The 24,731-nt window shown below is 43.3% G+C and overlaps 1 protein-coding gene across 2 annotated transcripts in view; it reads right to left on the bottom strand.

Moving 5' to 3' along the window:
- DIS3L2 (DIS3 like 3'-5' exoribonuclease 2) overlaps positions 1-24,731 on the bottom strand; it is a 198,602-nt gene that overhangs the window by 68,237 nt on the left and 105,634 nt on the right. For both annotated transcript variants that reach the window (XM_068406001.1, XM_068406002.1), the window contains 2 exons: positions 10,594-10,706; positions 3,214-3,321 (listed from right to left, as the gene is read on the bottom strand). In XM_068406001.1, the coding sequence (XP_068262102.1) occupies positions 3,214-3,321; positions 10,594-10,706 (221 nt within the window). The remainder of the gene's footprint in view (positions 1-3,213; positions 3,322-10,593; positions 10,707-24,731) is intronic.

The following is a 24,731-nucleotide window of genomic DNA, read 5'->3' on the forward strand; positions in this document are numbered from 1 at the left end:
TGCCCAATTTCCGTTTCTGCAATGGCTCTAACAGGTGTAAACTGGACAGTGACAACCCTGAGAGATCTCTTGTTAACAAACCCAATAAATACCTTCTCACCGAGATTGCCTGGATGCGTTAAACACACGTCACGTAGGCAAGGAATGGAGTTTGGACGCATCTTGCTCCATGCAGTCCAGTAATCCCTGTGCGTAGTGGGCAGAGCTGCCAGACTCAGCCTTGCTGTGGCAGGCTAACCTAACTCTAGTCACCGTCCAAGTATTTCCTGGAAAAGCCCTCTGTCTCTGCCTTCAGCAGCCATCCAAGCAGACTTTGGGTAACCACAGCCTTGTGTCCCTGGTTTGGAAACCCCACCAGAGGAATGGGCAAGCTCCGCCTCCGTGGAGAAAGCCGCACAAGGCTGACTGGCCCACGTACCAGTGGCTGATGGATGGGCAAAGCAGAGCAGAGGAGCGACATTTGGGGGTTGTGAGCTGGGACTTGGAGATTACAAGAAGTAGAACGCAAGAGTGGTCTGCAAGGTCTCCCCCATCACAGCAAACCTGGTGCACCCAGACTCCAGACAGAATACCCGTATCTGAGACGTCTCTAGGGTTATATTAAGGCTTCCCCCACCTCTGGTTGCTTTTGAGAAAAAGCTGTAGTCCCCAGCTCATCATGTTATGTCACTGAGTGTGGCTCGGCTGAAACCCTCCCATGAGCACAGTCCTTGGTGGTACGGATCTCTTTGAGGGTGTGACATAGCTGTGCAGGAGGCCGAGGACTTTCTCCACGCAAGGCAGTGTCCTGGCTGACGACAACAGTTTTGAGCCTGGAAGACACATTGTTTGTATAGGTTGTTTCAGACTGAAGCAATTTCTCTTCCTCACTGGCAGAAGGAACCAGCAGGGCTGTGCTTCAAACATCAGCAGGCAATAACTTAAAAAGGAGAGTTGCATCGCTTGTTTTCAAATATCTTTCTGTTGACTGCATCCAAACAAGAACGTGCTACGTTGTTCCTACAAACGCCCAGCTCTGCTTCTGAAGAACAGCGCAGATGCAACAACATGGTTAATGCCTCTGCCCTTGGAAAGTCATCTCAGATACATCATGTCACACTATCCCACTGGAGTCCATGGAGCTACGTGGAGCGCTGCTCACGCAACATTTCGTTACGCTCATGGAAAACTAGAAGATAAAAACTCCAGAACCCAAAAGCAACAGAAACAAGAAAGTGCCTGTCTCCCAGAAAGGGCTAAGCCTGGCATTATTTTTCTAAAAGAAACAAGAATTAAAAACCCCAACAACTTATCAGTAGTCACATTCAAGCGAGGAATCGGCATGGCTTTTCCTTGGGAGATGCATTAGCTTCAGACTTCCTGGGTTTGGAGCAGTAACAGTGGGAGCTCAGAGCAGCTCTCACCTCTAGTAGTGCTGTTGGTCTCTGCTTTGCAAGCTCAAGCTTACAATCCTGCTGGGCACACACGGTGCAACGAAGTGCTCTTTGGCCTCCTGTCCCTCACTGAGGAATGTCCTGTCCCCAATGTCAGTGTTCTCATGGCTCTCCACCACTGGCTGAGGTTCAAATGCCATGTTGCGGCCTTTCACTCACTTCCCTTTCACCCAGCAGAGCCTGGAGAGCATATGATCCTGTTTACACTGAGATAAGGCTATAGTGACACCTAGAAACACAGGAGACACATTCTGTCCCAACTCACAGATAAGCTCTTACAAGAATGCCCTGTTGGGCAAAAGCCCTACAACCACTTTTCCTGTTGGAAGGAGTAAATTCTTCTACAGCCTTCAACTGACACTCAAATCAAGTGACCTTGATTAAGACTGCAGTCCTGAAAGGCCTCCTAGGAGAAACCAGTTTGTTGAGATGGCCATAGGCAGTCTGCTTTCCAAGGGGCAGCGTGGTCATGGCCGAGACCACTGCTCCTGCAGAGATCAGCTCCCTGAGCAGGTGTACGGCAGATGCTGCAGCTCCTCTGTTTTCTCACTGGCCAGATAGGGTTGGTCTGAACACTGTTTGAAAAGCAAATAAGGTATATATTGCAGGGGACAAGAGACAAGATTTAATTAAAGGCTTATTTTAATTAAGACTTGACTATTATCTGTTCAAAGACCACTCAGAGTCAATAAAAGGACAACCAAGTAGTTACCATTAGAAGGTCCCATGAGTAATCATGCTGTTGCTATAGGAAGTGGAATGCTTTTCACAGCGAACAAATAAAACCCACCTCAATGCCAGAGCAGGGGCTCGCTGGAGAAATACAGATATAGGACTGCAACTATATTTTGCTAAAGCGCAAAACAAGATTCAGTACGCTTTAGAGCAGCATGGACAATAATAAGGAAGTAAAGTTAATCTTTGTGAAAATTTACCAGATTTGCACAAGAAATACTCTCTACAGAGAGAGTTGTGCATGAGCACAACATTGGTTAAAGCAAAATAATTCTGAGTACAAAAAGTGTACTTCGTATAGATCGGAGAGTCCTCTGGTAGTGGCAGTCTTTAGCCCTCCTCACTTAGCGAGGGGACCCTGTGATCACCAAAGAGGAGATTGTTCGGGTTACAAAGAGTGCGGGAGAGGAACAGGGAGAGAAATGAAGACCTGGGGAGAGCTGGCAGGCAGCTGAAAGCAGCTCGCTGCACTGATAGACAGCCTCCACAACTGCTCCCTGGAAATAACACGTGCAGAGGATGGAGCTGTGCCTTTGCTGAAGAGCTGTCCTGCTTTATTTGGATCAATGTAATTTGTAGCTCCGAAGAAGAATGAAATAGTCTGTTTACCAGAGAGGCCACAGAGGGATACTGCGCTCATCCACTGCATTGCACAACCGTCTATGAGCTCAAGGCAGGCTTGGAGTATGGGGGGAACATCTTGTCCCACCCAAAGCATTAGCTGTGAGCCGCTGCTGGAGGTAAGACATTAAACGGATGGGTGACCTGGCAAAGAGCAGGAAATGCTCCATTCCTGAGATTCATAGAAATATTCTTCCTTTCCCACCATGTTGTGAGATTATTCTAGTTGGAAGTCCCACAGTATCTCATCAGTAAAACAAGATACAGGGACAGTCCTACATCTTCCAGTATTGTTCACCAAGATGTCCTTTGCTATCCACCTGGGTGTTAAGGGATGGCATTTTTACCACTCTGTTTGCATAACTCCGGTCTGGCCACCGAGGGAGGACTGATTAGCAGGATGACTGCCCACTACTCAAGGTACCTTGCCTTCTGGAGTCATCTTCCACATCACAGAGAACGTCAGCCTATCTCGCATGGGATTGAGACTGCATAACTCCTCACAGAGCAGCTTGGGAAGCATCGGGATCACCTGGAAGAGAAGAGGAGAGCACCTCGGTGAGATGTGGGCTTTTAGTAGAGACCTGTCTGTGGCCCAGATTCCCTGATCAGTTGGTAAAAGAGAGGCTCAACAATGTGCAAAAGGAGAAAATGCGTTAAACCTTCAGGATCACATTCTTTGTGGCAGGAGAGGCTACGTCATAGCTCTGGGACTCATCACCCATGCCAGAGCTATGTTATGTGGCAAACAGCATGCTGGCACGGAATGAGTAAGTAACCCAAATCCTCTGAAAGGAGAGGAAGTCAGACACTGCTGAGGCCACCAACGCTCACATCAGCCCCATCCCTCAATGAAAGCAGAGGGAGCTGTCAGTCTCCCACCTGCAAATCATTCCCAGCGCTCCCCTCTGAGGTATGGATTAAGCACCCTGGAGCATCCTGCATCCTCAGTTATGCAAACACTTCACTCTGCAGCTTTTAAGGTCACAACATTTGCTGTGTTTTCCACTTCTTTCCCACTGCCATTTTGACACTGGGAAGAATGAGGAAGGCTCAGCACATCAGGAAACTTGATGTTGAAGAAACATGGTCCTGGCAATCAGGAGCTGCAGAGCTTGGCTTTGGGAACTGTGTTTCTTGCTTTGCCACTGAAGACTCTGTAACCAGGCAAATAATGCAAGCTGCTCCCTGCAAAGCATACATGAAACTTCTCCCAAGCATCACAGGAGTGGTGCATGGCTTTAATAAAGATGGAGCCGTGCTTTGTACCACAGACAGGAATGCGTAAGTGTTGGTGAGATAAACAAAAGCACCTGTTCTATGGCTATTGAACATGGTCTTTGCAAACACAGGGAGAACAATTATTATTTTACTATACTCAAATCCGTTTGACCAAAATGTCAGCCAACAGAAATTTCTGGCAGGCATTTTTTAACCTGTGTCCTAATTCCTTACAACTAATCAGTATTTCTTCTGCTGAACACTGAATTACCAAACCGTGAATTACTCACCTGACTACAGCAACAAAGCAAAAGCTTTGGAGCATATTCACACCAGAGCAAACCTGAGCAGCTCCAAGTGTTTCTACCATCCCTGAGTTATTTCCCAGGTAAAGTCTGCAGTAAAGATAATATTTAGCAGCTGTTTAATGAAGAATACCTAATAATTAGTTTCACATTCTTATTTCCCTTCTCATTATTTACCTTTGTGAAGAAGTAGTAACTGCCCTCAAAGACGAACCACTTTATTCCTCTTGTTTATTTTAAGCGGCAATGTGGGCTGGTGCGTTCCAGAAAAACACAGAGAGAAATGCTCTACTTGGTTGCCATAAAATATTTTAGCTATTTAATTTCGTTTCTGTTTTGATTACTCTGTGTGTCACCCTTTAAATATAGGACCAGCAGCAAGCCGACTGGCATGCAAACCCCAGCTCTTCCAAACTCTGTGACACCGATTTGGTGATTTCAGAGAGAACTTTTTCTATGTGGATGCCAGGGGAACAACTGTTCTTCAAAACAGTAAAGGAAAAAAGTCTCAGACGTCCATTTTCTCCTCAAGTGCACAAACTTCATATTTACCTTTTGCTTTGAAGGAAAGACTCTTAAAATATTTAATCACATTTGTGGTTTGGCACCAGACGATGGCTATAAATCCATTCTAATTGCAGTGCATATTAATGCCAAAAGGTTAACTGTACTGTCTGTGACTGTCAAGGAGTCACTGGCAACATGAATCAGCAGGACTGGTTCAGCTGGAAGGTCACAAGGGCACAGATTATGATAAGCTGTTTCCCGCAACACAAAGGCCGTCAACTCTGTTATTCCAGTTGTGAACAGTACATTAACAATACTGGTACATTCATAACTCACAGATCCAGTACGTGAGCTCTGCCATGCTGCCTGGAAGGACCCACACCAGAAGGTTATAAATTTATCATGAGCGGTGCCAACCCATACCAGAAAGGAGAGAAAATAGCTTTTATAGACTATCGGAAATCCCTGCTTGCCTAAGATCGCCCATGACCACCGTGAGACCCTGAAACCATTCAGGTCACAGTGAACAAAGTTCTAGTAATTTAATAAAAGCTCCCCTGCCCTTTTCCACCCAAATTAAAAGCTGCAGTTACTAGCTTTCCTCTCTCCCCCCGCCACCGTGATTGATTATCTGATAATGGTCTGCACTTCTTGAATATTTTTGTGCCTTAGCACATCCTCTTTCCCTTCACATCTCCTGAAGCAATAACAGTCTGCTAGAAAAATGCCTACATGAAACATGAAAGCCCATCCATGAAGGATAACCCAAACAAAACAACAGGATGCTTGTTTTAAGTGCACTTGAGCAGGATTAATATCCGATTCAAGAGGCTATAATTCTATGGAAGGGCTTTCAATGATGTGAAACACAAGCAAAGCTTTAACTCAGATCATAATTACAGCACTAAACACTCACAAGCAATTAGCTGTAACAAACCTACTGTTAAACAGGGAAGCATCAACCCGCGTTACCCTTGTTTTACAGGAGAGAAACTTCAGGCAAAGTAACTTAACCCAAGCCATCGAGGAAGCCTTGCAGGAGAGGAAGAATTCAATCAAACTTTCCCTGGGCTCAGCAAATACATACATAATATAAGACAATGTGACCTTGAATTGAAGGTATTTCAATTTTATCTACCTTACTGAATTAAAAGAAGAATGCTGTTTTCAGTATCATGACAGTCCTGGCTAACTGCCTCCCTCTGCTTTAACGTCACGATTCCTCTTCACACTACATGGAGAATAAACCAACTCTTACAAAGCACAGAAGTTGAAGTTATAAATGCACATTTCCTTTTTCTTTAACATGATATGGTCACTGTCTGAAAGGATTCTTAGTAGTTGCAAGGCCAGCATTTAACATACAAAGATGTCATAATTGTGTCACACTTGGAGAGCGAGACGTTTTAGGAGTTATCCCAAAGGCTGCCCAGAAGGAACTTTCGCAATAGGATTATCTCCATCTCTTTCTGAAGGAGACGCAGGATGAGAGGAGATTTCCCTAAGTACGTCTTTAATGCCGGGATTTGCAAAATATCAGGGTTGCATAGCATCGCCTCAAATAATCCAGAGGTTGCCCGGCATCTTTTAAATGCTTTGCCCTTCCCGTGACTGTCTGCCAAGAGACAGTGGCGGCTGCCAGCTGCCCTGCGCAGTGCCACGGCACGCAGAAATCCAGCTGGCTGAAACGCTGCCGAGGGATATCACCTCCAGCGTGATGTGGTTTCCTTAGCAAATTACTAAGGATGTGCCTACATTGGAGTTCACATCATTCAGCTTGATTTTACTGCAGGTGGAAATAAAGTCACCTGGGGTTATACAGGGATCATAAAGCTGGAACAGGAGGGTGTATAAATGTAGCTGAATCTAGAAATGCAGTCGGAGAGATCCAGCAGGGCTAGGGAAAAAACTTTCACAATGAAAAAAAAGGACCTACAGCCCCCAGGAAATCTTTTCTAATGAACGTATCATAGAAACCAGGGCTGAAGAAAGGCTTGGGTGGTGAGAGCTTGTGTGGTTTTCATCCCCCTCTATCAGTCAGACTAATAAAAGACCTCATCTCTCCCCACAAGCCTAACAGGGCCCAATAGATCCTGGAAAGGGCACTACTTTGAGCGAAAGGCTGATATCCCAATGTGACCCAATGCTCACAGCTGTGGGTCTGCAAGTCAAATCAAATCACAGACAGAGGATTTCTCTCTCCCTGTTTCCAAGTCCTACATGTGAAATCTCCAGTGCTACCATATGCAGCTTCAGACTTAGTGCTCCAGCCCTGCCCGACCGCTCCCTCTCCACGCTATCGGCTCTCCCCGCAGGCAGCCACACGTCCCGGCACACCGAAGCGGTGGGCAGCAAGGGAAAACCAAAGTAAGAGAAGGCACTGCTGGGGCTGGGGCGTTTCCTACACATCGTCATCCCGGGGTTATAAAACACGTGGACCTGTTACCATGGCCGGCCACACTGCTTAGCAGCTGGCTCCTCTGCATGGTGGATTCGCTTTGGACATGGGAAGACCAACCTCCTGCTTGTGAGAGCCCGTTGTTTTGTTTTGCTTTCCCTCTTTGGCTAATAAAGTGCTTCCAGAAACCAAATGCGAGTTTCCAGCCTCGGACTCACTCCTAGGGAGCCGGGCAGTGGGAGGGAGCACACGCATAGTGGGATGATAAAACTGCCCATTCCCTTTAAAATCAGAAACACCTGTTGCAGCCAGGACTGACTCACCAGCCAGGTTCAGAGTGCGTTAGCCAGGAAGGCCCTTATCAATGGATTCGCTGCAGCAGCTTTTCAAGGAACGGAAGGGGAAAATCGATCAGTCAACCAAAGGGAAAAGGGAACAAGCTCTGGTTAAGAACAACCCCTTTTATTCACAAAGTCGCATGGGCAGTTTTGCTCCATTCAAACAACCCCATTCTGCTGGCATCCTGCTTCTGCTGCCCGTTCAGGCTTGGTTTGGGTTGGTTATGACCACCATTGACCCCTTCTCCCACCGTCGGACTGATGGGGAGGGATTGTATGAACCGAGAGTTTCCATCAGCTGCTCTCCCTGGAGCTGGGAGGAGGACGCCAAGGTCCAACAATGGGGTGGGCTCAGCAAGCCTCTTGCTTACACACTAAAAGACACTCAAAGGAAATAGGCAATTTGTTTATGAGCCAAGATTTCTGCTCAAGAGTTGTATCAACACTTCCATGAATTCAGATTTTGAGCAACTCTTTGTTACTCAGCCTGAGATTATCAAAATATCAACACCCTGACAACCTGCTGGTGTCAAAAGTGAACGTCTCAAAGTCCTTGGACTCAATGTGAAGATAGGCTTACAGTTCCGATCTTTGATCTCCAGTATAAAATAGGACCAATAAAATATTATAGGGATTTATGGCTGACTTCTCACTCGAGCTGCTTCACACCTAAAATAACACTGTACGATGTGCCAAAAAAGAGGAAACTGTTTAGGTTTTCTTGCTGCTTAAAACCTGATACACTCTTATTTCAAAAACTTTTGACTTCTATTAAACAGACCGCTAGCAATTACACAATAACTCCCCTTCTGGATACATGGTTCAGGAAAGTTAAATATGTGGCTTTATTTAACTTCTTTGGGAGGATTAGCATGGTGCTAACCTCTAGCAGAATCACAGCTGTCTTAGGAAACATTTCCATCAAAGGAAAGCATATTTTCTACAAGAGTCATGCTACCATCTTGTTTCAGACAGCCTGGCTGCTTTCCTTTGCCTATCCCCTCCCTCCTTTTCATCTCTTTTAATTAAAATACTGACCATTTCATTATCTAACCTAGTTTGCACTCTTATAATGTATTTTCTGCAGGGCAGAAGTGTGGGTAAAACACTACTCCTGACTGCTGGGCCAAGGTAGTTGAAAAGCAATTGAAGTTTACAGGCAACAGATAACCTGTGTTGGCATCGCACATGACTGACTGGTAGTGCTGGGGGAAAAAGCACTTTGAAAGAAAATTCAATTAGCTTCTGAATTCAGCTAGATTTCCATAAAAATGTCTCCTTTCTACATAAAAATCTCCCTTTTCCCTTTAAAAAAATCACGTGCCTTCAAACCACAGTATTTTGTCTTGGAAATACAGCCACAATGTCTTCCTGGACTACAGCTTTGCTGCCCTGCAGTGACATCCCCCCTGGGCCAGCCCACATCCCCCATAGCGAGCTACGGCATTGAGTCATCCATCAGAAGGGGAAGCAGAGCACCAGAGAAGTCGGAGGCTTATCGCTGGAGAGACTGTAGGATTGGGAAGACTCTGGTGCCAGAACTGTTGTTTCCATGAGATATGCATCGCTTCCCACTCCTGGAGAACAGCAAGTCACTGGTAACTGGTGTTTTCCAGCACAGCCACTCCCTGGTCCCACACTGCAGCACGTGTATGCTGTTGGGCTCGCTACCACCGACACAGCTTGGACACTTCTGCATTGCTATCGTGGCTGTTCCACACAACCCATACCCACAGAGACGTAAAACCCACAGATTCGCTGAGGCCCCCTGAAGCTGTGCCTTGCTATTTCTACCCAAGGAAAGTTACAGAACAGCTACTAAAGGTTAACAGCTTGATATCAAACCACTAATTTTATTTCAATAGTGTAAAATAAACCATTTTATCATCTGGAAAGTGTGGTGAGGACACAGTAAGCTACTGGAACAAGCATCATTACAAGACCCTCCCCGGATAGGAACCCTGGGAACATCCAGGAAGGGAGGGGAAGAATCCCTCCTAATCCTAATTAGCAACTAGGATAATGTTTGTTTATTATACAAAAGATGCCCTGTCATCCCAGAAAGGGCTGTGGAGACAAGGACTTCAGCCTGACTGAATGGGAGTGTAGGGAGAGGCAGAAAAATCTGCTCCTATGAGGCTGCCTCAACACTCCACACAGCTGATGCTTCAGGCTGACACAGGATGCTGCCAGCCAACCTTCCCAGCTTCCCTGCACACACAGTGCCAGCCGTACCTGATGAGCTAGGAAGTGTTTCTGCACATTCAACTAAAAATGAGACAGGCACAGACAAAACCTGGATGTTTCATTTCCTTTCCCATATTGTTAAACTTGAACCTGTTCATTTTTAAAGTTTAGAAGTCAACTGTAATCTTGAGTTTAACGTTTGATTCTGTTACACTTAAATCTGTACAATTTCAAATATCTTTTCACTGCGTGATGAAAGAACATATTTTCCCAGTATTTAGGCTACCCAGATAAAAGTAATGGAAAACTGTTGTACCTCAAGATGTGAGATTGCACAGGGTGTTTTACACCCTACTCTGCTATGCACCCACTTCTGGGAGGGATTAGCTACTACTACTGCACTGAAGACAAAACTCTCCACCATCGCCAACACATCTGCAAATTTCAAGCCCGTGACAGCAAAGCAGACGAGCCAACTTGGGTCTGTCAGGCTTATCTCAGGCTCAGCACGGTGCAAATGTAGCTATGCAGCTCTGGGCCCTGAACTAGCTCCTGATCAGCAGAGTCCCATTCACACAAAGCTGCTCCTGAGCTGACAAGCCCTGGCACACCCGGGTCTCTGCCCACAGACACCGTGTCATGAACTGCTGTTTCACCCCGTGCTCTCTCTGTAAGGTAGTCAGCAGCTACGTTAGCTCTTGCATTTGCATCAATTGACTCATTTTTGTAGGTTTGGTGCAATAATGGCCAGATTTTGATTGCGGGCATCTGAAAAGGAACTTTTAAAATGAATTCATGGTAAATGGAAGACACAGTTGTCAGACAAAAAAAGGGAAAGTTATCCTTACCTTTTGCACTAGATAGACACTAGTTGCTCTTTCGCTCGCTACTTTATCCAGGGCTGTTTCTTCCAGTACGAAGTAGCTCACATCCGCAATGTGAACACCCACTTCAAAGTTCCCTGAAATTGTACAAGGAAGTCAGTAGGCTGCAGGTAGAAATGAACTGCTGACATATTTAACTCTGACTCCTCTCCCAGTGCTGCCAAAACCTTTTTGCCTTACGCCTAGACCTCACAAAAATGATACTTCTTTCCACTTCTTCCATCTGAGATGAAAACTGTGATCTCCCAGGACACTACCCGAATTCACAGCCACTGTGGCTACAACATGAGAGTGAATGCACATATGAGTGAATCCTCAAGCACATGAAGCCTTTCCAACTAGGAGCTTGTAATAGTGAGCCCAGTCCTCAACCCTGTCAGACAACAGTAAGCAAGAAATATGGGACCCCACCTTACAAGCACACAGGCAATGCAGGACACCATTGCCCACGTATGGAGCAGCAGGTCACACATGCTTTTGGGTTCTCAGAACTGTACTTGTTTCCACTTCACCGTGGTTGAGCTGGGGGTCGCTAAATTGCTGCTGGGGATGTTGGAAGTCTTCAATGACTTCGTATAAGGCTATGCAGAAGCACAGATTTCCACAAGCAGAATATTCCCGCTGTTATCCTGCCTTCCCTTCAGATCAGGCTTTTTATCCTTAGAGTCCCATCTAGAAATATCTTAATTCAAAAGTTAGGCTAGAGAGGAGTACTACTGAGGTTTATCATGAGGTTTTGGCAATAATTTGCATTTGGAAGTAGCGATCATCCTCAGCTTTGGAAGTAATTACTACCTTGGTCCAAGAAATTCTGGTTTGCTAATCCTCAAAGAAGCCTATTGACCTTTGTTTTTTCTGGAAGGACTAGGCTAGATTTGAGGTGCTTATTTGTAGAATAGTTCTAAGTGCAGCGGGTTCCTAATTATAACATTTGGTTCTTTAGAAGAATTCATTAACTTCTTGGTATCTATAAATATTTTTTCTTTCCCTAATTTTTTTAAAAAGACAACGTAATAAGATACCACACTGGTGACAGTCCTGTTTGTTTATACGCCTTGCAAAGAATATTATCAAAGCCTTTCTCTAGAGTGTCACATTTTTGAAGGCTAAATTGTTAATAGGTGCTGTCATTGTGCAGTACATCTGCCCGTGTGCCCTTCTGATGGGTACTGGTGCTAGATTTCAGCAGTGTGAGAATGGAAATGTACACAGGCAAAGAGGAAGCCTGAGAAGGTTCAAACTCCTATTAGGAGAGCCACCCAGCTGGGAGTTCAGAGAAGTGAGTACCAACCCGCTCTGTGCGACTGTTTGAATTCGTAACAATTTTAACTTAACTTTATTAAGCCATGTTTGCGCAGCACTTTGAGTACGTTCAGTGTTATCTTGCTTTTTGCTCTGCTTTTGTATACCCGACAGAGCACAGACGTAAAGGCAGCAGAAACGCACATGGTAGACGGGAGCGCTGGGGTTTAGATTTGTCCACATAACCTACAGTCACTGGAAGGTCCTGCAGAGAGTAAATATGACGGCAGCAGGGGGAGAGGGCAATAATCCCATTGCACACCGAGGGACAAATGCCACCACTTGCGAGGACGCTGGGAGAAAAGACTGCAGATTAAATGGTTCACCTCAGAAAGCTGCCTACAGCTGTGTTGTGATATTATCACATGCCTTGAAAGCTGCTCTACATGGATTAGGCATCCAAGCCTGAAACTACTTAGACAGTAAGTCTTAGACCAACAGTTCAACCAACAGGTTTAATATTACATGCACTTGAAGCCAACACACTCAGAAGGTAAAAAAATACTGAATACTTTGAAGTCAATATTGTAGTGTATTGACCCTGCAGGCAAATATTGATGAAAGGAAAAGGAGAGGAGGTCATTACATCATGCCTTTAATTGTACTTTAATTCAATATGTGCACTGTTACATACATGGACTTTTTGTCCTTGGTACAAAAATCGACAAACCAAGAAAGATCTCATTGCATGAGATAATAAAACATGGAGTTGGCCAACAAAAACACATTGAGCGGAGTTAGATTTCATTCAGGTTTCCCACCAGAGCTTCTAAAAGCCGGGGTCAGCGTAAGCCCCCTGCTTTTGAACTTTTAATGGAAATTCTATCTAAATATTTTCTTACATACATTGACATAATGCAAACTGGCAGCTCTTGGGTTTGTCTTGCCTAAGTATGAATCACCCTATCTCCCTCACCCCCAAAAAATTCAGACCAAGAGAACCTGAAGATACAGCACAGCGATCAACCAATCAGATTTCTCTCAAATCACTGCTTTTGAATGTGTTGGTCAAAATACCAGCCTAAGCCTGCACAGAAATACCTGCCTACTGCTCTCTCCTGGTTTATTTGCTAATTAAAATGAAAGAGCTTTGTGGATAGAGAAATGCTATTCACTAGGATTCTCTTCTAGGTCCACAAACAGTTCTTCTAGTCTCATTAATTTTTATGACAAAGTCACAAAAGGAACATTTCACTTTGTAAGTCTTGTGTTATTTCCCCAAGAAAAAAGAAAATGTGGCCTGAATGAAAGGAAAAGAGTTAAACCAGCACTCATTTATTGAAAAAGTCTTGTCAGAGAGCAGAGCAAAGGGGGAAAGGGTGAACACCACATGGACCACACACCACATGCTACACATGGTCTACTCCACCTTCATTTTGATGAAGAAATCTGCTTTTCCAGCTAACAGAGGCTTCAAGTCTTGGCATGTAACTCTCCATCATGGTAGACTTTATACCCTAAATTTCTTAGAGAAATGAGTACTTTACAAACCACAGACTTGGTTTACCCCAAATTTGAAATTCTCCTCCAGTGAAGCTGAAGCTGCTCAACAACGCCTAAAGCTAGGTATACACTACCAGTTTAAGGATTTGTTTTTTAAAGGAATTTACATAAGAATGTACAGTAGATTAAGCCAGACACTTCATATGCTGATATTAAAGCAAGAGCTGAAGGAAGCATCTATTTGCAATGAAAAATGCTTAAGGCACTTGGATGGCTTCTTTCACTCAGGATCTCTGGGATTTTTTCATTTAAAATCACTTCATCTGAAAGTGGGTGCAAAATTGTCATCCCATTCGAACTCCACCACTACAAAGCTGCTACGTGGAAGACATTTAGCAACAGGGAATGCAGTTTAGAATCAAGCAACGCATATTTTATTAACCAGCTGTACGCTATTAGCCCCTCTCTGCAAATACAGAGACACAGCAACAGAGATGGATGGGAGACAGGAGTATTATTTGAAATTACACTATGGCATTGCAAAACCCAATAATGAGGCCCTTTGCAAAGAGAAGCTCTCCTCCCAAGGTCTGCAAGTACAAATAGGGAAAGGGCTGGGCACTCAGCCACCAAAGCTCCTTTTGGGCCAACACTCTGTGCAAGAGGGACAGGATTTGTTGCCACCTTACTGCAAACAACACAGTTCTGATGCCCTTGCGGCACTGAACATAGAGAAGACAATTTCCCTTTTTCTTTACCATCATGTAGGCTGCTAGAATGGCAGAACAGAATGCACCTGTATTTCTCCCCAGCTTTCGAGAAGCCTGGATCCTTTATCGAAGCTTATCAAGTGATAGAGTTAGAACAGGCAGGTCGATGCTGCACTAGGCACACAGCAGTTTTGGAGAAGGTTCGGCTCCTTGATCTGAGAATCTGGTTTGAACCCACTCCAAAACCTTTTGTGCGTAACACTGATATCATGCTAAAATCAAAGCAGAATTGGTGGCATCTCACAGAAGAATGAAGAACAAGCTGTTCCATTTTTTTATTTTTTTCACTGATGATCTCATTCTCTACAACAAAACAGTTCAAAGAACTTTTTTTCCTTCTTTATTGAGGAAAATCATAAACAAAAAAGGATTAGCAAGAAAGAGCTGGAAGAGAAGGAAAAGGCCCCTTTCAGGCTGTAAATGCTCCATAAAAACTGCCAACCCAGCAAGTCGAATCAAGCATTTGCCCCAGGAATTAGAAAGCTGAGTTGGATATATTTGAACAGTATGCAAGGAAAAACACTGGCAGCAAATCCCTCTTCTCTGTCTGCAGCAACCCTAGTCAGTCCTAGCACAAATGCAGAGAGACAGACCAAGTAAGTTCACTTCATACCTTAATATATGTGAATTTTAGGACCACGCAACTTAAAAATGCAGCTCTTCAAGGATAAAACAGCAAAAGATAACTCTCTAGCATGCATACATGCATTTCCATCTCACCTTCAAGCATCACCATTCTCAGGAGAGAAGACAAACACTAGCAAGAGTGTTAAATCAACTTAAAATCTAAAACCAAGTTTTTTGTATTAACCACTATTTCTCACACTGTCTTCACCCCTCAGTTAGGGAGATACAGAGAGTTCAAAGCAGGTTGCAAAGTGCTTGCAATAGCCACAAAACAGCCAACTACCTACCTGCTGCCAGCAACTAAAGGTAGTTGGTTGTTCCCTGGCTAGACCAAACTCTTGCAGCAAATAATTACAGCTCTTTCCCATTCCCCTGCCCTGGGGGTACCGTGCTGTTGCTCTTATCAGCAAAGCAATATTTAACGCCTTGCAAAAGAATGAAAAACTTGCATAAAGAGAGACAAATGAGGCCTTTAACCCACATGGATGTTTGTTGCTATTAGCAGTGCTACAGTAGAGCATGGGTCTTCATCAAGGCTGAGGTTCTCATGTGTGATTGTGGGTAAACGGGTGGGTACAGTCTCTACAACAGAGGGTCTCAGTTAGAGAAGGGACAGCCAGAGGGGCCGCAGACAGTAATGGGGTGGACACAAAACAAATACAACTTGCACAGAGGCAGAAAATGGCACTGGGACCCGGGGAAGCTCCTGGAAGTAGCTAGGGGCCATGACAGACCTTTAACACATGCCTTTAATTGCAGGACCTGATTCAAGCCCAAACATTTCTGTTTCTCTTTGGCACATGTATGTACCTCCACAGCTCAAGTGTTACAGAAGTGTCCCTCTTGGGATAAGGAGAGGAGAAAAGAGAGAGAGAAAGGAGAACAACAGCACGAACGGGAAAAAAGAGCAAGTGGGAAAGCAAAAAAAAAGAGCAAGATGAAGAAGAGGAGGAGATGAGTTTAATACAAAAATAAAAGTGAAACCATGGAAGGAGCAAGTTATTTGTCTGTTCTGGAGCTTGAAGACAAAGGGGGGTGGCTTTAATTCTCAGTTGAGGTTACTTTTCCACTGCAGAAAGCCAAGCTATTGTTCAAAAAAATCAGACAGTGTGTTTTATTTTGCTTATTTTAAAATAACGAGGAAAGTGCTTAAATTTTACTTGTGTGCCCTAGGGCCATTTTGCTTTTTGAAAGCACAGCGCAACTTAGCATAAATCCATTAACTTGTTTACCAGGAAAACAAATTTTTTAAATTATCACATGACGGTCCCTTAGCCAACCGAAAGACAACTAATTACACCTTTTTGTTATGCATTTAATAGCTTTTTCCTTCTCAAAAGGTCTCCTCTTTGACATAACCTTACGAAAAGACTGGCAAAAGGAGTCAGAATTCTGTATCTCGAGAGTGCAACAAGTCCCCAGGGCGCAGAGCAGCAACTTTTCCAACCTATAAATATGACTTTAGTAAATGTTGAAACAATTTCAAAAGAGGAAAAACTGTCTGCCCAAACAAACAGCAAGCACCTCTAAAGAGTAATGATCCACAAAATACTACATACTACCAGGCATTGGTTCTAGCAGATGTCCCCATCCAAGCCCCTCTGCCACTGGTTCACATGAGAAACGTCCCACAGAAACAGCCTCCTTCACTCACCAGCCACAGAGACTCTTTGAGACCATCAGGAACAGCCTGGCCACGGTTTCAAGATATTTGAACTCTTCTTTAAACTATGCTTAGTCACTTTTTTCTGGGTTTGTAGCACCAGGAGAGGTGGCCAAGGTCAGGCCCCCGACTTCCACTGGGCGAAGAGAGAGGGAGCAGCAGTGCATGCAGCACGTCAGCCCCACCGCTCCAAGTGGCTGCATCGAACAGCAGAAGGGCTGGGGTGGGTCTGGGCTTTTGCTTTGCTTCTTAAATCACAATGAAAACCATTGCTTCCTTTCAACCTTTCAACTCTTTAGCCTTTACAGATCATATTTACATCCTTTTCTTCAGGAGCTGGGCTGATGTAAAGACAATAAAAGCTGTGACTTTTCTCACCTAATTGCACAAACTCAGGAGCTGAGAGAGGGATTGAATCCTCAAAGACAGCAGAACCGAGACTGGCCCCAGTTCTTCCAAAGTGAGAAACAGGATGAGATCACAGGGGAAGGAAAAATAAAATAAAATTTAAAAATCTTTGAATGTTAACTCTTCCCATATTGTAAGTCTTGACACTTCCTGGATTTCTGGAAGTATCTGACAAACCACTGATAGGAATGCTAATGTTGCAAAGTGATGCTTTCAGCAATCCCAAAGAACCAGGAAATATTCAGAGCATTTCATAAAAATAAAGCATAACAGGTTTTTTGTGATTCTTTTTTTCTGTAAGTTAAAAGGCCAATGTCGGACATCAATGAGTCTAAAATCCAGAATAACTCCTACCTGCTTTGTAGTGACTTCTAAAAGCACTGTTTTACTTGGGTCTCAACTACCCTGACCTTTGGCCATTTTGTCTCTGGCATCAACTGAATGTTATAGACATGACTATGATTTTACAAACGAATTTGGATTGGCTCCAGGTAAGGTACAAAACAAAATTCATGTGTTCATAAGTACAGTGAAGGACAAGTGAAGATGAAAAGAAGAAAAACACACTAGGAAAGGAACCCTTCCTAAGCAGAATACTTCCCAGAGTTTTCCATGAGCCATCAGCAATTCTTTAAATAGTTTCAGAATTATGAGGAGACTTTATCTATTACTAAATTAAGTGCTGAAAGCAGGTCTTCCATGTGAATTTCATACAGTTTTTGTCTGTAGCAGCTAATAAATTCAACAATGTCCTAAAACCACTTAACAGAATTTAAAAGCTACCTTTTATACTGCAAAACAAAGCCAGGACCCCTCCATAACGTGGCACTTCACGCGTTGCGCATCAGAGCCCTGAGTTTTATACACAAATCAGCACAAGCCAAATCAGTTAATCACTGTTTCAAATACTTTGGCTAAGGTTAGCATTTAAAGCCCCTGCAAGGAAGGCATTCCCCCATGCTGCCCAGCTCTGAAGAGTATGCCAGAGGTGGCTCTTGGTCAGCACAAGGCATTCCCAGGCTCTCAGGAGAGTGGAAGGGTCAATTCTGCCACAAGAACACAGGGTAGATCCTTGTGCTGGTGGTGTTCTCCCAACTTCCAGCTCCGATAAGCTAGAAATACCTAAGCTGGTGATCAGTCAGAATTCAGGCCTTCAGACCTCACAGAATATATCAGGATATCGAGGCAGAGAAACGTAACACGAGTGTCCTGTCCTGTGGGTCACCGTCAAACTCACATCAGCTCTTCATCACCTTGCGACAGGAGATGCTGCCATCCAGAACGCACCTACTGCCTACACCATTCCTGAAAACTACCTTCAAACCCGATGTAATAACTCTGGAGGAGAATGAAAGAGCTCTTTTCTGCAAGTGGTACCACTGCACCATTAAGTTGAATACTTACACAAGGAAGGAATTCTCCTGAGGGAAAAACACTAAATACTCAGAAGGACAGATTTTACACAGCATGTACAAGATAAAACATTTAATTGCATACTGAAGGACACAGGGAATAATATCCAACAGAATAAGCACACTGCATAAAGATCTGTTCACACCACTGAGCAAGATACAAGCAGAAAAATACAGAAGAAAGAGGAGCACAAGTATTTTAATAGTAAAAGTCAGGCCAGAGCACAGAACAGTTGGGGACAGACAGTATAATGATGGAAAACAAAGAGAATGTGCCATTTCTTTGGTATATCAAATGTGTCCAGCATTGGCAGACTGAGACCAGACACAATGGTTCCTTATGCAGTGATGCCTATGTCCCACCTTCTGCCTGTGCAGGTTTTCTCCCCATTCCTATGCTGGTACCTGTTTACACTACAGAGGGTCATGGGTAAGCTGGTTTCCTCTGTGCCTGCACAAGTGCCTAGCAGATTTTGTGAGGTGCCAAAATCGCAAGTTCCACTTTGGGGTTTTATAAATTGTATTGATTTCTTTGCAAGATTCAAGAGTAATGAGCAAAATGAAGGGAGTTACAAACCTCAGATATATCAGATTTATCCACTGAATGCCAGTACCTTCTATAGAGTCATCCCTGGGAGAACCTCTACATGACTACTTGTGACTTAGACACAACATGAATCTTTGCTACTTGGAGTCTATCCCAAGCCCTTGGCAGATGGATCTTCAACCCTTCACCAAGACAAGATGTCAAGCAGGACACCGAGGCAATGACTATGCTGCTGTGAACTCAGATTCCCAGCTCAGAAAGCACTCCTTGCTGGTAGGGAGAAGTTAACATGTGAGACTCCTAGCAGTCTCTTAACAGGGAGGTTTCCAGCCAACATGATGAAAGTGAAAGGACAATTTCTGGTATTCACGTCATTAATTGCTTTTATCACTATTCCAAGACCCATTCAAGAGGCTAACTCTGTCAGGAAGTCAGTAGTCTTTGAATTTAAAGAGATGGGAAGTGGCACCCAGTAGCTTTCAAGATGAATTACAATAATTTTGGGTGTAGGATGTCATCCTGTTCCTGAAACAAAGGTTTAGAGTAGGGAGGGACCAGCCTCTCTCTACTGCTAGGTCAGTCCCTTTTGTGATATCTCTACCAAACACAGTATCCAAGGCCGAGCGAGAGCTCCCAGGCATTCAAAGAGACCTTGGGATTTAGCGCAAGGCCAAACACATACAAGGTACTTCCATTGAACAGCCCTGACATTTCAACTTCTTTGAGAACAGAAGGTAGCCGCTGAGATTTCACTTTCAGCCATCCAACTTTTTTGTTTACTTTTGGAAAGATTTCCAAAATATTTCCATCTGCACCTGGTTTTACTCTTTTGTGTAACTAGCATAAGAGTCAACAATCAAGAAATACTGTAGTGAATTGCACTGTAAGAAGACGTTTTTCCTGTTCAGCTGGGTTCTGAAACCCCTGCAATGAAACAAATTAGAAGTTAAAACAATAGCCCAGTGATTCTGATGGGTCCTGCCATTTAAGAAAGTTGATGATAAAGAATATATACAGCAGTAACTTCTTTGCATGCAACAGAACATATGTCTGAAGTTAGGAATTTATTCCTAGCTATTTGTACCCACTTAAAGTTTGTCTTCCACACATACCTTCTGATTCTTATCTGCTAAATTTACTGAAAAATTCTGTTTTCTCTGGCTCTACCCGGTCATCATCTATCATTTGTGGTTCTTCTCTAAAGACTTTCCTGGTCCCTGAGGTCCTTTTTAGTGAACAGAAATCCTAGGCAAAGTGCTTCTAGATCTGTTTGTACAGGAATTTCTGGATCCTCTTCCCATTATGCAGCTCCTTCAAGGCTTTTGGTTTTTTTCTTCAACATACAATCAGACACTATTGTTTTTAAGTCCATATCCACAAATATTAGTGATATCCACTGGGACACAAAATCCTGCACCTCTAAATCTTTGGGGAATTGTCCCAGGTCCTGAATTTATGAACTGAAATGATCCAGAAGGGAACTTCGCCCAGAGCTTCTCTCCTCCCTGCAGCAAAATAAATTCCCTTTTATGAGTAATTCTACTGGTATTTGCACATTTGTTTGCATGTTCTGCAGCCATGGTCTTCATTAGTCCTTCACAATCTATCTGTTATATTGTTTTAATCCTGTGTCTTTTTCCTCCACAGCTTTCTTTGTGTATTGTCAAAAATAAAGCTTTTAGGATAAGGATGGAATCTTTATAAAATATCTATACTTGATACAAAAATCCAGTGCAATAAATATAAATTGCCAATAACAAATCCTGCCCATTTTTGCTTAACCAAGCTTTTAACCAATCTTCTCACAAGCAGCTTTCAAATATATGCAAGAAATGCTTTAACAAATTATGTTCCAGCAATCAATGCTCCAACCAAATCCAAACTTTCTTAATCTCCATCCCAATACGTTATCACCCAGTTTAATACACTTGTCTGGGGATTAGGCTCAGTCTATTTCCCTTTCAACCACCACCATGTTTGGACCAAGCTGCACTATTTCTACTCAAGCTGAAGGAGCTCTACGCTATCAAGTTGTTTCACCGATTTCAAGAGAGATGTTTGGTGGAGGAAGGGTGACACAATCCAGCCCTCTGATACCATTCAACCCTGCACTTCGAAATTGGAAGTGACGTGTGTTTCCACAGACAACCCCATGTTACTTTAAAAGAAGAGGCAAAATATACTGTACATGCTGCAGTTCCTCCAGCTTTACAAGGGAACACACTGTGGGACACAGCAGGGATTTGGATTTGGCACAGACCTGAGTGTAGTTTGCATATTTCAAAGAATCTGCAACCACAAGCCCTTGATGGAAAGAAAGGAAAGGTACCTGTTTCTAATCACTGCAATATGTCTTTTTCACTTTCCCAGTGACACAACATAGATCCTGAACAAAAAGCCACAAGACTAATCAGCAAGTAACAGGAGAGCTGAGCTAATTATGTCCGATACCAAATGAAAAACCAACCAAATGTTATGCACAACCCCACTCCTTGTAGGTCTTCTTTATTTTTCTCATATTTGATTCCTGCAATAAATTCAAGTAAATTGCAGTTTATGGTCATTTTACATGTGACGCATATATCAGTGTGGGTTTCTGTCATGTTCTCTCTAAGCTGAGTCTGGTATCTGTTCATCTTACAAAGAAGGAAGCATAGTAATTTCATAATGTAAATTTTGATCAACACTAGTCCATTCTTCAGTGTTTATCTTAAGCAAATCAGCCCAACATGACTCCAATTACAAACTCTTCCCATACTCTGCATGACAGGAACCAAACGGATTAGCTGAAAGATGCTATACCATGTGTTGCTAGAGCAAATTTCACCCTACAGTCCTTAAGTGGCCAGAAGGACAAAGCTGAATAGAAGAGGTAATATTTATTATCTTAAAAAGCAAAATGTAAGTGCACACAACTTTGCAAAACTAAAACAGCCCAAGGGGTTGCAACCTACATCAGGAAAGAACAAGGACAGAATGAGAGGAAGACTGGGTGGTCATCTCTGAGATGACAGAGAACATCTTGGGGCTACCAGGGCTCTACAGATGTTTTTCAGGCACAAGACGCTGGAGCTCATGCACTAGGGGATGTCTAGTAAGGTGTCTGCAAGGTCTAAGAAAAGCAGCCTCAGTGTATGTGGGCCTGCAGTAGACAAGCGATAATTTTACCAACATTTGGCAAAACATCGTTTGGTTTTACCAAAATGTGTGAAATAGGCTCCTTGGACAGATGTAAGTCCTCACTCTCTGAAGATCTGTTTCTGAAAACTGCAGTCCACAGTGGATACACTGGTGTCTGCTAAGGAAAAAGGTCAGACTGCACTCTTCCCAGATTTGGGTCACTAAGAAAAGCCCTCCTCTTTGCTTATACACCATTTTCATGACACTTATAGACACACCATGTGTTTGAGGTTTTTATCCCATTCGCCTTAGGTATATTCAATTTAAATTCATCAACAGGTTGGATGTATTTAAAGGGAAGGGAAAAACCAGGGAGCAGCACACTGTAGAAGTCTCATTTGTTTAGGTCATCAGGTAAATACTGATGGGAAGATTCAATGAATGTATCTATATACAACCTTGCTCCAAAATGCAGACAATCAATGTCACTAAGGACAGAAAAACCAGGGCAAACAGCCTGCAGAATATATTTCTATTCTGCAGTACAATTCCTCCTAGGATACAATTTAAATTACTTAACCTTGAATTACTTTGTAAAAGATTGTAGGGATACAGGAATGAAAGAACAACAGTGAGAACCACGTTAGTTATCAGTAAACACACAAAAAGATGTAGAGAAACTCTCAATATGGCCCAAAGTACTGCTTTGAAATCAGTATCAAAAGACCTGCACACGGGTAAGACAACCCCTCAGAAATGCACCCCAATCATTTCTGCTGCATCCTTTCCCGTCACAGCCTGACATTTCACTAGATGGAATTGTTTGCCTTGAAATTTGTCAGATTTCATTTCTGTTCCTACCAATAAGCAGCCTTCAAACACAACTGCATCAGTTGTGTACATTACCAGAAATACATGCACCACTTGGAGATAATTCCCAGAAGGGGTTTGGCAAGTGTGGGAAACTTGCCTGGTGCCACTGGGACATGCAGGTCACCTGGTGTGCTCTTACATGATGAGATTAGAATAAATCTTTAAACATCTGCACCCTGGGCAAAAACATTCAGGCTTGAAAGCAGTATGGTTGTTCTCTGTGAACACTCTGCAACGTCCGTACAAACCGAGAACAGTTCTGTTGTATGCTCCTGGCTGCAGTAACTCGCTAGAAGACGTGCAGAAAGGATCACAAAAGAGTATTGACTGAAATGAACTTGCTTCAAACCTCAAGCTACCCTGAAACAGCTCTGCAAAGGCTGTAGAAACTAGGTGCAGTCCAGATCCATCTTTTACCTCAAATTATGCTGAGTCATCTAAATGGAGTACAGTTCGTTCACATCTCTGAAGCTGTTACATAAATAACCCTATTTTCCTTCTGTATTGGAGCTGATCTCTTTTGAAATATAGACTCACAAATGTGAACAGCAAGCTCACCTCCCTTCTGCTATCGTTAAACAATAACGAGGAGCACAACTGTTAATCAAAAGCAGACTCCAATATAAAATCCTCTCAAAACCAGACTGGCCCACTTAAGACATACATCCCTGAAAAGTTTCCAACTGCTGCAAAATCCTACCGCGAGCTCCATTAAAAATACAGCTATACCCACAACCATCCCATGCTTCCTTTGCTAGTACTGCTCTGCTACCAGCTAGTTCTTCATGATAGATTTGTGGATTACTTCTGCAAAAAATTCTTTTCCATCTTCTGCTGAGGGGGTCGCATGGGTGAGTCCCCCATCCAGTGACTGGAACTGATAAGGGTTACACTAAGAACTTTTAAAACTAAGCAAAGGTGCAAAACCAGTCCCTTCTCTCTCTGCTTGTTGCCTCAGATCCTTCCAGGCAAAGAAAATGCCTCGATCTTGAACAAATTAGCAACGAATGCTTGAGGACAAAGAGAATGTCATTCTTCAAAATCTTCTAAAATGCACTGATTTAGCTGTCTGATAGAAGTGTGGCAATGAGTGGTTTCTTTTGTCTTGTCATTATTGCGGGTGCTTATAGACCAACAGAGAGAGATTTTCTGAACTGGGTTCTGCATTCTCTGTTGATTTTTGGAAATCTCCTGACATCATAAGGATGCCAGATATGTGGTTTGCTCATGTTGGGGTTTTTAGGTGTTATGTGGGGTTTTTTTAAAGTGTTTTACATAGGGGCAAAAAAGATGGAAAAAATAATAATTTCTTGTAACCACATTTACATTTGGAATAAAAGCCGTGTTAACTCTTAACACAACTTTGCTCTCATGAGAGATGCAGCCTTGCCAGCCCTGGATAAGCTCTTAACCTCTAAAACAACTCTTTGTCATAATAATTGCAGCTAGCATAGCAACTTTTAAAGCCAAAAATCCTCAGGGTACCTCCAAAACGTATCAAGAGGCTCTGTTAAGCACAAGATTGAGGTTCCCATAGGGGCTCTCCTTAACACCAAAGAGCGGGGAACAGCCGTACCTTTGCAAACAAGTGAACACAAAGAAGTGAACCCAAAGGACTCCCGGCACTGGTTTTGGACCTTTCTAAATTTGCAAATTCCTGAAAAATTTTAAGTCAAAGTACAGATATCTTAAAAAATTTCACATACGCTGATGGATTTATACCCCTGCTTTTGCCAGCCACATTTCATGGGCCTATAATAGTAATCTACGTAGTGCTACAGTAGTCAGTGGACCACAGGTTGAAAACCACAGAGTAAGGCTATCAGCTCACAGTGGGCCAAAAAAGTAATGAATCTAAGGAGATTCAATTTGCATGCAAGAAAATGTCCCAGGAACTTGTGATACAAGATGGATCTGGATGTCTCCTGCCAACTGCA

This window comes from Nyctibius grandis, chromosome 8 (genome assembly GCF_013368605.1).
Source record: "Nyctibius grandis isolate bNycGra1 chromosome 8, bNycGra1.pri, whole genome shotgun sequence".
NCBI classification, from domain to species: domain Eukaryota; kingdom Metazoa; phylum Chordata; class Aves; order Nyctibiiformes; family Nyctibiidae; genus Nyctibius; species Nyctibius grandis.